Source organism: Dicentrarchus labrax, unplaced genomic scaffold (assembly GCF_905237075.1).
Source record: "Dicentrarchus labrax unplaced genomic scaffold, dlabrax2021, whole genome shotgun sequence".
Taxonomy (NCBI): Eukaryota; Metazoa; Chordata; class Actinopteri; family Moronidae; genus Dicentrarchus; species Dicentrarchus labrax.
This window is the reverse complement of record NW_026136713.1, coordinates 18,212,904-18,228,308: the sequence shown is the minus strand read 5'-3', so window position 1 is coordinate 18,228,308 and position 15,405 is coordinate 18,212,904. Positions and strand designations below refer to the sequence as shown.

The following is a 15,405-nucleotide window of genomic DNA, read 5'->3' as shown; positions in this document are numbered from 1 at the left end:
GCTGCTGTCTGGTCAGTTTATCAGGTGGCATGATGGCAGCAAAGAAGCCATGACCAGTATTTGTTTAAGTCATCTAAGGAAATCCCAAATTAGAAAGTCTGGAGGATGACGATGATGAATGATTTCAACCCTAACCCTACTGTATTGTAGCAGACATGCTTATAGTACCACAACCACTAATGAAAGTGTGAAACCAGGACAGTATTTTGGTGTGTGTGTGCAAGTATCCAAATGTGTGTATGTATGTAAATGCAAGCTATATTTCACTGCTGGTTTGTGTTCACCAGAATGTGAATGTCCCACTGACACTTGCTTCCAGACAAACAGGTCTTTGAATGAGGAAGAAGGGCGCTTTGTCAGACACAAGCGTTAGGATTGTTCCATACAGCAAGAGTGTGTGCATGTTGTGTGTGTGTGTGTGTGAGAAAGAGATTATGTGTGTCTCTTTGAGAGAAAGAGTGTATGTCTGTGAGGAAGAGATTGTGTGTGAGGGATTGTTTGAGACAGAGTGGCGTGCCTGTGTGTATGTGTGTGTGTGTGTGTGTGTGTGTGTGTGTGTGTGTGTGTGTGTGTGTGTGTGTGTGTGTGAGAGAGACATTGACTTAGAGAGGAAAAACAGGACAAGTGTTTGGTATTTCTGTCTGCATTTCAGTCTGATATCAACAGACAGGGAGTGTGTGTATGCGTGCATTCTGTATGTGTGTTTTGTGTTTTTTTTCTGTTGCTGTTGGTCAAAATGGAAGCAGAGCAGCTCAAACACACGACAGCATCTCGCACAGCTACAGTTCATGCGGTGAGTGACACTGCTTTCATTTATTTCTTGCATTTTGTTTCATACCTCCATACATACCTCCATATAGCTTTTCTTTTTTTAAAATCTGTCCACATGGAAATTTTAGACACTTCCAGTAATGAGAAATTAACATAATGGATGGAATCTGCACCACTGACAGACTGGAAGCTAATTGTGAGCATTAAGAGAGAGATAATTGGGAGAAACATGGTGACATTGGGAAGGAAGCGGTCTATACTATGGTTATAATATTATTTTTTCAGTCAGTCAGTTCGTCAACAGCTTTGGTCCAGACTGAAATATTACTATGAAATGGTGCGGATATTAGTGATCCACAGAGGATGCATACTAATGACTTTGATTATCCTTTCACTTTTACTGTCATCAGGGAGTCATGAGCTTGACATTTTTGTTTCTTCTGTCTTTACAACAGCAGCCATTTTGACATGAAATAGTCGGGTAAACACAGATGTTACTAATGATAGTGATTGGTCCCATTCCATTCATGTCAAATGGAGTCAGGGTGCTGCTATTGTGCATGTTTTCTCACTAGAAAGGCTCTGATACACTAAATGGAACAGAACCATAGTAATTATCATTGGTAACACCTGTGTTTACCCTACTATTTCATGTCTATACGGCTGCTGTGAAGATTGCCATTTGGTAGATGTACCCCTGAGAAAGAATTGTAACAACATTAATGATCCGTTGACCTCTCATCAACAATTTCTGTCCAATGTTTTTGTTTATGTATTTACCAAACTACCGAATAATTAGTAAATATTAGCATGCTAACATGCTAATCTAAAATGCTGAACATGCATTATACCTGCAAAAAACCATCAGCCTCAAAGAGCAGCTGGCACAGCTAAAGACTGAGTCAAAATGGAGATTAAATGACTTTGTACTGCTGTTACAATCAATCATAACTCATAATTCAGATAAATACGCCACCAATTTCATCTTAAAAACTTCAAAATCTGGATGCAAAACTCCTGTTTATAGCTGTCTTTGAGTGGCAGACATAATGAGTTCATTATGCATGAGCCAACCAAGACTGGAAAAAAATCTCCCTGCTGAGGAGCTTTTGAGCAAGACACTTAATCCCTGTTAGAACCAACTCGGCTGTTCAGTAACTTTGAAATGGAAATAATTTCACTAATTACAATACAAACAAAGCTAGATGCGCTTCAACAGAGAGGCTGGGCTCAAGTTGTCATTTTACATCTACTCAGCACAACCTAACCTAAGATGTTTGTAAGATTATGTGTTAGCTCTATGCTGTTTGTCCTCTAGTTCTGGATATCTTATACCCAGCAGCCCTCTCTGTAGCCAGGCTGGCGAGCTGGTATTGATTCTGCATCACAACACTTGCTTGGTGTGAAAAATAAGACTGGAAAATAACAAATGATATTGATAAACTGTGAGTATTGTCTTTAATGTAATTGTCATTACTTCATTAAAAGGCAATTAATAAAGGATTTTGTATTAATGTTGATTTGAATGGAAAATATCTGGTATTTTTGTTATTCTTTGTACCTTTAAGGACGAACTAATCAGGTCTGGAGCCTGGTGAGGATCTGTTGCATTACGGCCATGTTGGTTTATGGAATGTGATAATATGACCAGCTAATCAGATCACATGACTAGATAGTGTGAGAAAATCTGTTTCACTTTCTCTCTCTGTTAAAACCCCCCACTGACAGTTACACCCACAGTGTTTTTAGTATCAGTATTTCAGCTGCGTTATATTTACAGCTTCTGTGGATGAAATGTTTTTCGTTATCTGGAATCACACTCGTCTATTGGTTGGTGATTAGAAAGGTTTCAGGAACATCAGTCCAGAACTACTGATGCATCAGTTTTGCACCACTTATATGGAGAAAATAAACTCACAGTACAGCCTGCTAATGAAACAATCAACAATACCATCTCTTATGTTACCACTATAAAAATTATAATGCTACTTTATCTGTGACTCATAATAGCATCCTTATATAATGACATCTAGGTCTTTATGTTACTAGTAATGTCATAAAGTAAAGGTAGAACATGTATTTAGATCCTTTACTTAGGTAAAAGCACCGATATAACAATGTAAAACAGATTTCATTACAAGTTTCGTTACATGAGCCCAAAGGTCCAAAATAGTCAAAAAATAAAGGCACAAAATATTATTAGCAAAATAATGTAATACTCATCCGATTGTTCTATGGAAAAAATGACCCATGTATTTATATATTTTATATATTGCATTATTAGATAATTAATAGAGATGTAAACTGTATTGTAATACTGGTGGAGGTGGAGTGGGTTGTGGCATAATTAATGGGAAAAGAAAGCAGTTTTGCTACTCAAATCTGTATTTGCAAAGAGCCCCAAATACGGTGCTTTTTCTATTTACAATCTCAATATAAAAACAGGGGAGTAAAAACTACAATATATCTCACTCTGAAATGTAGTGAAGTAGAAGAATAAAGTTACATAACATGTATAGAAGCAAAAATACAATGTTATCCGCCACTGCTCATGTGTCTGTGGGACTCACATATTGATCTTATTATACTTAACTGCTGTATTTATTTCTCTAGAGATTTTCTATAGAGATCTGTGTGAGTCACTGGTGAGTTTATAACCTTAAGGCACTTTCTATTACATTCGGTTCTCCAATTGTAACATTATAATATTTTACTTGAATATATGGAACCAGTTTATTGTCCCTAATAGAATAATTTTTAATCTGGTGTTAATAAAATAATAGGTTTGAATAATTTTCTTGTATTCATTAAGCCTCTTCCTACATAGCTATTACATTTTTCAAAAGGAAAAATACAACTTATTCTAAATAAACTCTTATCTTCCTGTCTTTTACAATGCTTCTCCCTTTAAGGCCACACTCAGCTGCTGAAAGAGCGCATCGTTTGTATTGTTGCATCTCTGGTCTCCTCCTTCCTTCCTCCTCCTTTCCCCTCCCTTCACTCATCCATCCATCCGTCCACCCCCTCTCCTCTCCACACACGCACACCGACTTGCGCATCGCCTCCTCCGGCACAATGACCAACGATTCCCCGGAGGAGGAGACCCGAGTTCCGGGCGGCGGCGGCGGAGGAGGAGGAGGAGGTGGGAGAGGAATCGCACGAAGAAACCGGGCGGACGACAATGTCACCATCCTGACATCCTCCATGGATTTACACAGAGCCAGCCGGAGCCGCGCCAGCAGCAGCAACGATGCCGCCCCGAGCCTCACATCCTCCGTGGATCTCAGCACCTCCTCCCTGGAGCTGAGCATCCAGACGCGGATCTTTAAGATCATCGTCATCGGGGACTCCAACGTGGGGAAGACCTGCCTCACCTTCCGCTTCACCGGGGGGAGCTTCCCCGATAAGACCGAGGCCACCATCGGTGTGGATTTCAGGGAGAAGGCGGTGGAGATTGAAGGAGAGACTATCAAGGTAAAAGCAACAGAGGGGCTGGATGTTGATTAGTGGTGTTTCCTCACTCCCTCCCTCCCCCCTTTCCTCCCTCCTCCTCCTCCTCTTCTCTTTTTGTTGATCAGCTGCAAACTCAGCTAGTGGATCACACAGGGCCTATTCTTTCATTTTATTCAGCAAAACGACCCTCAACACTTTTCTTTAGGGATGTTTTTCTATTCAGATTGTATTTTTTTTCACGTTGGAGAAATGTATCGCCTTCTGACAACAAAGGCTGTGGGTGTCCTTGGAAGAAAACATGACAATGAATGGGATTTGTATGGCCAGAGAGGTGTTTGGGGGACATATTTCTTTGGAGCTTGACAATAGATGTTTGAAGTGTTTCCTAAAAAATAATGAAATCCCTGCTGGCAAAGCATTCAGCCTGAATTTAATCATTTGTTATTTAGAAAACGATTAAATCCAAATTACAAGGCTGCTGCTTTAAATGCTGTTGCCTCTGAAAACATCTCAGGGCCAGAAACAAAATATCTATAATGCAGGTAGAACTGAAGAGATTTGATTTGTCACTCAATAGAAAATTGAAAGACAGTTATTACTAATCATAGTAATTCTTTCAAGCAAAAGCTAGAACACTGCCTGGTTCTAGTTTTATGGATTTGTTGCTTTTCTTTGTGTAATATGATGGTAAACTGAATATCTTGGACAACAATGGACAACAATAGCAATTTAAAGACAATTTTCACAGTTTCATGGCATTTCTTGAACAACAAACAATCAACTAATCGAGATATAGTTTAAAAATAAGAGGCGGGGTTAAAAACGACATTATATTGTCAGAAAAATGACACTTTCAACAGTTTTGAACCGATAAATAAAATCAACAACCCACTGCTTTTCGTATCAGTCACAACAGATTCTACACGAATAAAACCACTAGCAGCAACAAATGTAGTTTTAGTAGTGTGTAATGGTGTCACAGTAATTGCTGAATTAAAATTTAATGATTTCCAACATCCTCAGCACCAATGCATATTGGCATAGCAGATCAATTTAAGTGCAACGGTATAGTAACAGGCTACGTATCATATCAAATAGTATTGTTCAAGATTTTAGTTGATATGTTTACTCACATCTCATTTCTCATTCGTTTGGATAGTCTGGGACTAAATATTAGGCTTTTTATTGAGATTTCTTTTAATGTACGTATCTTCACCTTTCTCACTGGACCAGTAAGTGTGTGTGTGTGCATCCTCACATATACACATGCATGAGTAGACTCCCTTCCCCCCTTACTTTCTTTCTCAGTAGAACAGTCTGTCTGCAACCTCCAGATGCCCCCTAATGCTGACTCACAAACACTGAACACCTATTAGGTCAGCGTCTCTGAATCATTTAAATATTCTTCAAAACACATGCGATACACATACAGTATGATCAGCAGCGTCAGAAAGTGAAAATATCACTTTTTCATATGTAAATGTGAACAAATCCTGCACTGTATACTCTCTATTGCTCTTTTCTGCTTTGTTGCTGCCTTCATAGCTGGTGAGGTAACACTGGTAAATGCTGGTAGAGTAATAAATACAATAAGTAAAGATTTTATTATCTAGATTAAGCCTGTTTTCAGTGATTAACTCGCGCAGCCATTGTTTTCTCCTTGTTCCTCTTGAAGTTAACCTTTAATGAGGGATTGACAGCTCATCAACACACAGTTTCCTACTAGCTGCTTTTTGTGCCCCCCACACACACAATAAAAAGGTTAAACCAGATGTGGGGAAATACTATGGATTCCAAACTAAAGAAGGACAGGGAGATGAGGTGCCTATCTGTGATACAATAAAATAACAAATAACAAAATGTAAGGTAAAGTGAAAGAAAGTTTTAGTCACATTTTAAGGGTAGAATAGAGTATATTCTGCTAATTATCAGGATGACTTCATGAATTGCAATTATTTTGGCCGGGATAATCGTGTCATGAAATTTTTATATTGACCCTTTGACCTTTAAAACTCCTTTATTTTTTCTATCATTGAAAATTTGTATTTTTTGACATGCTAATGTGACCAAGAAAGGTCATTTGAATTGGTCTGCCTGTGCTTTTGGTCCAGAGTAAGATATCTTGATGACCACTAGTCAAATATGGACGTCAAACGATGCCTCGATGATGTTTTGGTGATAACCTTTAATTCCCACTTGCACAGAAGAATGACCAGCATCATAATGATGAAAACTTGCTGTAGGATGTAATAAACACTGCAGCCGCAAGGGCCGCTAACAGCAAGCTAGACTTAACAGTAAAGCAGGAATACTTTATGTATTCAGAGATATGGCACTTTTGAGCATTTCTTTTATTTTATTTTGTGTCATATAATTTGACTAGTCGTCACTGATGGTTTTATTGTGCGAACTGGAGGTTTACAAGCAGGCAGGTGTTTTAGATCCAGCAGGCTCCAGGATCATTTAGCTGAGACAGGAAGTGAAAAATGTGTGTATTTATGTGTCATCCAGAGGGTGATATCATTTCCTCTACAGTGGCCTCTTTGATTGTTGGAGTAAAAAACTAAGCTGCTTCACTGGTGCAGTAGTGGTTTAAAGAGCTTATAAAACAATTTCATGGCAGTACAGGTCATAATTCCACTCACAGTGTACATATAACAGGATTAACTCATATACATTTTATCTCAGTCTACTTGTATATGCATCTAGCTGAGTGACTACTTTCCTCTCCAGTCCTCAGGCAGGTGAATAAAAGCAGCACAGAGATGGGCAACAACAAATGTTATAAATGCAGAGGACTAAAAATAGAGTAGAGCACTAAGTATAGATGTACAGAGTAGGTGTCAGAATAATGGTAAGGATTCTCAAGTTTGCGTGACATATAGCCAAGATATCTCACTGAATGAACGATGTGTAACGTTTGATAGCTGTTGACACATGCAGAGATTTTACAATGATTTTGTATAAATTTGACATATTTTTTCTTCCTCTGCCACTGATTTTGAAAAACACAATTTCAAGTTATTACAAAGCCAAAAATGTATAAATAGATTTTAAATAATCTCTAACAACATGAGACTGATGAGCATGTATTGTCATTTTTGTGGGATCTAATTTGTGAATTATAAATTTGCTCATCTTGCTGTGAAATTATGGGGCACACAGTGTTCTACAAAGATCAAGCTTTGATGTTTTGAGCAGCATTAAATGCAGCATTCAACCTCTGATGCTAAATAGCTGGCCCTGTCCTTTCAAATGGTAATAGCAGATAATTCACTGGTCCTTTGTCCCTACAGGCCATAGAGAGCCTGTTGAGAGTTGTCCATGTTGATATACAAAGTGCTGCTGATTACACATTCAGCAAGCCGACAATTTGAGCACAATATACAGTACGGTATAATGTGACCTAGCATGAGCCATAAATAATTCTTACTCTGTCTGCATTCAGACATGACTGAATTTTATTTTTAGGTGAAATCAATATCCGTACTTCTCTTGCACTGAGGCGGTAAATAAAGCTCACTTCCTCTCCGTCCCTGTGGTAAAATCTGAACCATCAAATGCTGCAATTTAGCTATGGCACGGGTGTAGAGAAGCTCCACATGCTGCACAGGTGCACGGGCTAAATCTGACCCTATAATACGAACAGCTGCATTGTTTTGTCAAGTAGGATACAGTGCTGGAAGCAAACGGCGGTTTATTTAGCTAGAGCTAATTAGCCTTTGAGTTGTGGTGTGGTTTGACAGAACTCACACATTCCTCAAAATATGAAATAAGCTGAGAACACGCAGTGAAAACATGCAGTCAGTTACTGGAACCTGATGGCTATGGCAGTGAAGAACACTCCAAACATTTGATGAACTTGGCTACCCAGCCAGCAATGCGTCCAAATGTTGTGTTTTATTTTATGAATCCAATGTGGTGCTTTATTTTGGTTTTAAACTTGTAATTGGGCATGTGTCACTACATTTATATTACATTACATCGAATACTGTACACAGCACAGCGTGGACCTGCCTGAGGCATTTATTAATGATCAAGCAGAAAAGCCCATCGTGCTATAGAGCAGTGCTCTCTTGAGACCCTGTAACCAGGAATATCTTAGCACTCTTTCCTGTTGACATGGTACAGCTCCATGTACTGGTTCTTGTAAGCGCTTATAGGCTTAGACAACTCATTGTAGCCAGATTTATATCTGTAGTTGTCTACTAATTCACTGAGATTAATAAAACATTTAAACATAATGAGCTTGGATGTCTGGATTCTGTTGCTCTGGATGCTGTTATTTCCCTGACATCCAAATCTAGCACTGCCTGTGGTTCATGACTAGCCTGTTCTGTAAACCACCAACACTGTTTATTCAGCGTTATGTCTGTGTCTGTATCTGAGGAGGTCTTTTTTTCAGGCTAAAATCACGTATCGTAAACGGTGCTTAAATACTGCCTGGAAACTCTCTACAGATATTCAGTGTTCCTCAGGCATATCAAAACACAGATGAATCTTGTCTATCTCCACAGGTGCAGGTATGGGACACAGCAGGCCAGGAGCGCTTTCGTAAATCCATGGTGGAACACTACTACCGCAATGTCCATGCAGTGGTCTTTGTGTATGACGTCACCAAGATGACTTCCTTCCGCAACCTACAGACATGGATAGAGGTTTGTAACAATACATTTTGAGACAACTAAATAATGTATGCCAGTGTGGAAACAGGGAGCACACTTTCTTTCGTTCTCTTTTGGCACCGTGAACATTATCAGCCTCTCTGCAGTTCCAAGTGTTCCCACTGGTTATTCCCAAAGACTATTTATTATCCTTTGGTTGACACAGTGATGTTTCCCATCACAAAGCATGGTTTGCATTTCTGAATGCTAATGCTGTGACAATCCCAACCACGGCTGTTAGCAAGCCAACAAAGCCCATCTGATCACTTAGAAAATTAATTATACAAAGTGGTCTGTGGAGTTGTATCTGTTGGAAAAATATTTCCAATCCAATGTTTGCAGGGTGGGGAAAGTAAAGAAGCAGCACTTGCCACTCCCTCATTACCGCTAATGAGGTGCCCTTGAGCAAAGCCCCTAACCCCAACAGCTCCAGTAGAGCTGTTCAGTGGCCAGCAGGTCACACTGTGTTTGTACTGGGCAGCTTCCAAGTTTGAATTCCATTATTTCTACCAATACCTCCACTGACATTGTGGCTACTATACCATAGAACAGAAGTTGTTTCAGCAGTAGTAATACTAAATAATAAAAATAATATTAATAAATGACTTGCAAGTAGTTGAATTAGGTGGTTATAATAGTAATAGTAGTGGTCTCAAAGTTAGTAGTTAGTAGTAGTTGTGATAGCAGTAGTAGTTGTAGTGAAAATAACAGTAATAGAGCTTTTTCATGGCAGACATTTTTGCATCTTATAACAGAAAAGCAAAGTGTAATTAATAGTATTAATTACCAGCTGGATTCCAGTTAGTTTAGCCACTAACAGGCTCCCCTGTATTGTGCATGTGTCTTACTGTGGCTTCCTGGGAGACTCAAACCTGTGCTTTCCTATAAGTAAAATTTATTTACGTTAAACAGTATATAGATAGAAGTTTTATTAGTTGCAGAGGTAGAAGTAGTAGCTTAGTTATTGTAGAAGTAAACCTGTGTGTGACTAATGCTGAATTTATACCACATGAGTAAAATGGAAAGAATAAGATTTTTATGACTTAAAGACCTTTGTGCTCTATTCCAAGATGATTGCAGCAATGCTAGAATAAAATGTTTTTTATTGATCATGCCTCATATTTAACAGTTCATGTAGATATAGACATACTGTGCAGGTTTTATAGCTCCTTTTCAATTGGCTGAATCGATTCTACGAGGATTTTATTGGCATTGAGCTGTTGGGAATTGTGGCTCGCCAGCCATTTTGGCATCGGCAGTTCTTTTCGCCAAGTGGGACATATTGTTGCTGTCATAAATTCCCTGTAGTTACAACTAAGAGGTGGGTGGGAAGGTTTTTTTTCCACCCAGCTGTTCATATTTATACTCATATATCATGCTCACATAGTTTATAAAGTTTATAAAGATATATTCTGTTGTGTTTCAGGAGTGTAATGGCCATCGGGTGTCAGCATCAGTACCTCGAGTCCTGGTGGGAAACAAGTGTGACCTTGTGAACCAAATACAGGCGAGTGTACTCAAATACCCCAACAATACAATACTTTATTTACTCTCTTAAATTAAATTAGGCTTTACAACCAAACATTTGTGCTTTCCCAGGTCCCCTCCAACATGGCGTTGAAGTTCGCTGACGCCCACAACATGCTGCTGTTTGAGACGTCGGCCAAGGACCCGAGGGAGAGTCAGAACGTCGACTCCATCTTCATGTCGCTGGCCTGCCGCCTGAAGGCCCAGAAATCCCTGCTCTACAGAGACGTGGAGAGAGAGGACGGAAGAGTCCGACTCACACAAGAGACTGAAACAAAGAGTAATTGTCCTTGTTGAGGAAAAGGAGGAGTGGGAGGCGTAATGGAGGGGAAGAGAGAAGAGTAACTGTACATGTCAAGGAAGAGGAGGAGAGGGATGATGGGAGAGTGAGGCTAATACAAGAGTCTTTTAAATTAAGTGCAACTTTTCTGGTTTAGGACAAGGATTGGGGGTTGAAGTTGTCACTAAGAGCAATGTGTTACACGGAAGAGGAGGATAGGGTGGAAACAGTGACGCTCGAGCAAGAAACATCATCAATATTCTTGTTCGTGAGGATGAAGATAGGGAGGAAAGAGGGTGGCGAAGACAGAGGGAAAAGAGATAAAAAGGGATTGGGGGGTGACGCATTTATTAACAATTCAGAAATGAGACAATGTTGCCTTTTAGACTACAGTAGAAATTCTTCCATGTATTCAAACATAGACAGAAACTGAGTGCTTTCAGTGTGCCCAGTGCACAGGCAAACACAACACGATTAACATATGAGTCATTTGAGGATCTGTGTTTATCACAGCCTTTATTAACAGCAACATTCTGAGGCAACACATTAGAACTGTCCTATTTTTGCTGCCTTGTCCTTACTGATTTCCATCCACATCCTAGCTTGAAAGCAGCATCTCTTGACCTTTATCTACTGCCTTAAAAAGCTGCTTCTGTCTTGGTTTGAAGAAATCAATCAAGATGATTTTGGTTCATACAACCAACCAAACACTCTGGCAGCCTCTTAAAAGGAAATATAAACTATTTTAGAGGGAGGACTCTTTTTTGTGTCCGTTTTAATGTACCTGATGTCTATCTAGGTCAATCCTTCACAAGTAGGACACTTAAAAATCACTGTGAGATCACAAATACATGGGAAAAATGAAAAAAAAACACATCTTAGAGAACATTAATGTGGAGAAATTAGGGGCAAAAGGGAAAGGTGAGCTCAAGGGACCTGTGCAGGAAGACCTTGACAACAAGGTTTCCTGCAAACGGACCATCTAGAGGTTGTCAGGCAGAATGTCGCGTATTGATTTAGAGGCTGTAAGATCCTCTTACCCTCATGTAGGAGAAATGCACTCTCCTACAAAGAAGAGCCTTCATGGCAAGGTTCCTTTTTCTCATCTAAACCCGATGTAAACATATCCCCTCCACGCTTAACTTCTAGCAGAGTGGCTTATCCAGTTTTCCCTTTGTGTGCAAATGCAAAAAACATCCAGTCTTTGCCGTACGTGACTTCCAAGATAGCCAATCCGCCACCGCAATTCCATATTCTGTATATTTTTCAAAGTAAAGGCCTTCTGTCTGTCTTAGACGATGTGATCTCACATCAATATCACTGCCTCCAGTCTCAGAGAGGGCAGGAAAGATGATAGAAAACTGTGACCCCTGTATGCATAATGGATATATTTATATTGCTACACAGCCTGAGCCTGGATGTACACTATGAGCAGACTTAAGCCTGGTGTGTGTATAAAGGAAGTCCAGGAGTATCCAAGCCATGGATGATACAGGCTGCATGAATCCCTGTAGAAAGCCATATTTATTATTTATTGTCCACAGAGATGCAGTATACTTTACATTGAGATTGCTCCCAGATGATGTGTTGTGGTTGTAGAAGAACACACTGTACGTAACTCAGTGTTGGAGCTATGACGCCTTTGTAATAAGGCATCAATCCACAAGCGTCACTGCGATGCCGTCAGTTAGATATAGCAGCATCTTCGCCATGTCCTTCCCTAATTTAACACTGTAGCCTACTTCTGAGCAATGCTATAAATACATTTGGATGCCATATGTGAAAAAATTCAGATCAGTGAGCATTTCAGATGGGTGTTCCCTCCAAGCTGACAGTCTGATGACCTAATTAATTCATCCCATCGAGCAATTTTAACACATCCATGGAGCTATTGTCTGAGCTGTATCAGGTTTTGTTGATTTTTTTAGTCAGAATTTCTCCTCCTCTGTTCTTCTTCTAACAGTGGCAGTGGGATCAAGCAGCCGGTACGGGCGAATGAAATCAGATTACTGTAAAATACCAGGAATTGCTGTTTTCATCCTCACTGTATGTACGGGAAAATCTGTGACACTCACAGCCAAAAGAACACAAAAACTGGGATAACCATTCATCCATTTTCTAAACTGCTTATTATTGCCAGGGCTGTGGTTGGGTACACCCTACAACTTTTTATCCGTTAACAAATAACTGTGGCTCTGTCATAATGTGGCTAATTTAGTCGTGATACGTGGGAGACAACAAGCCTAATAGGAAGCAAAACATGGTGTTGGAAAAAGAAGAATGTGCCTGCATTTTGTTTTTATAATCTTAACCAGATCTGAATAAAATATCAATTGACTTCATCACTCATTAGGCTACAGTGAATTTCACATATCGCATTAAGCTGTCTTTCAATTTTCTATTTCAAATATTTGAAATCATAACCAATTTGTATTTTATCCAGGTCTAAAGGTTAAGAATACAAATGTACAGTATGTTTGCTTGCCTTCCTTTTTTCCCTGTACATACACTGTGTTTTATTTGTTATAATATCTGGCTTCAGATGATTTGTGTCTTTTTTTTTAACCCACGTTTGCTCTTAAAGGGATAGCTTGAAATTTGGAAATGTTAAAAGCCAGGCTACTGTGTGTGGAATGAATTTGCTTATTAATTGCTTGTGAGATTGGGGCAGAATCTCTTGATGAGTTATAAAGGGTTGATAGAAAATGTATCTGCAATTATTTTGATAACTGATTTATTGTTCCTGTGATTTTTCACAACTTTCCTCTGATTTCAGCTTCACAAATGTCAATATTTGCTGGTTTTCTTTGTTCCATATGAATATCTTTGGGTTGTAGACTGTTGGTCGGACAAAACACAAATTTGTGATTGTTTCATTTTTCACTATTTTTCACATTTTATACACAAAAGTAATTGGCAGAATAATCAATAATGAAAATGATTGTTAGTTGCAGCCCTACAGGTACAACATTACCTTCAGGTAATTCACATAATAGTGTCAGTGCAGGCTACCTTGTAGCTAGCTATTTTCAGCCTTCAATTAACTGTGACACAGCCTGCAGCTATCCTAATAAACCTATACACCTAATAGAAATTATGATAATGTGATAGTTACTAATATGCATGTAGGGGAAATTCCTTTCTTCCTACAGGGGAAGCTCTGGGGTGTCACAGTGAGCTCAACAGTGCAACAACAGAGAATAAAAAGGGTATTATTATTATGATTCTGTAAATGAATGAATCCCTACATAAAAATAGACACAAAAGACAAGAAAGTTGAAATTCTAGTTTTCAATTATTTTGGGTTTATTGACTTTCAGGTTCAATAGATCTCCTGTAGCAACCTGTGTGACTGACACAGGTCAGGGGTCACGTCCCAACTGTTGGCTAAACTTCATTTTTCAGGGTGAAAGTGAATCTATTCTCTAATCTAAAAGGAATTAATATGGATTTATTTTGGTTTACGCTCCTCTGAGCTTAATGTGACACCACAGAAGTTGGAGGTCAGTCTGCTACAGAACAGCAGCTCTTATTCAACTCCTCCACATGATGGATGGACAGGGATGTGTTCTACCTAGTCAATACTACTACAAAAAAAAGTCAGATTAAAGGTTAGTTACTCCTTTAACAAAAGCCTTAAGAGTGGTGTTGCTTGATGTTTTTCATCATTTTATTAGAATTGTTAAATCTGAGATGACAATGTTTTTAGGCTGTGAGTTTGTTATTGTTTTGGACTGTATCAGATTGTCTTCTACTGTATGTTTCATATGTAACATTGTGGTTGTTACAATCTCACAAAGGGACTTCTGATAAAACTTCTGAAGACGCTTCACCCGACTCATTATTCGGAGACCAGTTCAGCCATCTGAAGGCTTAAACTTCAGTCAGATTTTGACATTACGTGCCCCCTCAGCATTAACATGATATTTTCAGTCTGTTTTGGCCGTATACTCACTGGTGTCCTGACCGAAGTATTTACTGTTAGAGTTTCCCTCCCACACACAGGAACTTAAGATTTCATGTCTGTTTTTTCCATTCTGCTTCTCCGTGCCCTGTATTTTATTTCAACCTTCATGTTTCACCTTCTTTCTACCGCCCTTTCATTCTATTTCCGTCCTAATCTTTCCATAATGTATCCCTTTAAGTCCTTCCATGCCCGTCTCATATCTCATTGTCAGTGCTTCTGTGTTTCAGTGACCCCCTAATACTTTCAATTTCTTTCTCCTCCTTCTGCTTCCATATCTCTCTCTCCCCGTCCGTCTGTCTCCAAACATGTGGCTTGAGGCTGTTGCTTGTCTTTGGCTAGAAAATTGAATTCTCAAGCAGATCTTGTGTCCATTAATGGATGTAGCAGATGAGTGCCACTGAATATTGAGAGTGCGAGAGTATCAGAGAGGTAAAACAATAGACGTGCCTCTCAATGAATTACTAGCGTCTGATTGGTACTGACTCTCCGGGTCCAGTCGTCAAAGAACATCAAAATGTTGAAGTGATTAAGTCTGAACAGTAATATGTGTCAACAGATGTGTTTAAGCAACACGATATGTCCTTAAAGCATGTGCCATGACATCTTGGACAACATGGTTGCACATTCAGATTTTAGGGATTTGAGGAATGTTATAAATTCATGTTGAGATATTCCAGAGAGGCTGGACTTTTTCTTGGAGTCAGCGATGTGGTTTGGCAAGAGGCCGACAGCTGATTGGAAAC

At 39.2% G+C, this 15,405-nt stretch overlaps 1 protein-coding gene across 1 annotated transcript; it reads left to right on the top strand.

Moving 5' to 3' along the window:
* Positions 1–229: 229 nt before the first annotated feature.
* Positions 230–14,523, top strand: rab33a (RAB33A, member RAS oncogene family). The gene is made up of 5 exons (XM_051419094.1): positions 230–793; positions 3,684–4,245; positions 8,742–8,882; positions 10,315–10,395; positions 10,488–14,523. The coding sequence occupies exons 1-5, from the start codon at positions 336–338 to the stop codon at positions 10,710–10,712; spliced, it is 1,467 nt and encodes a 488-aa protein (XP_051275054.1). The 5' UTR covers positions 230–335; the 3' UTR covers positions 10,713–14,523.
* The last annotated feature ends 882 nt before the right edge of the window (positions 14,524–15,405 follow it).

What these genes read in the sequence shown, in the direction of transcription:
- rab33a (XM_051419094.1), top strand. Translation starts at nt 336, where the DNA reads ATGAGGAAGAAGGGCGCTTTGTCAGACACAAGCGTTAGGATTGTTCCA. An exon ending in TTGAAGGAGAGACTATCAAG is followed by an intron (nt 4,246 to 8,741) that starts GTAAAAGCAACA and finishes CTATCTCCACAG; the next exon opens with GTGCAGGTATGGGACACAGC. An exon ending in ACCTACAGACATGGATAGAG is followed by an intron (nt 8,883 to 10,314) that starts GTTTGTAACAAT and finishes GTTGTGTTTCAG; the next exon opens with GAGTGTAATGGCCATCGGGT.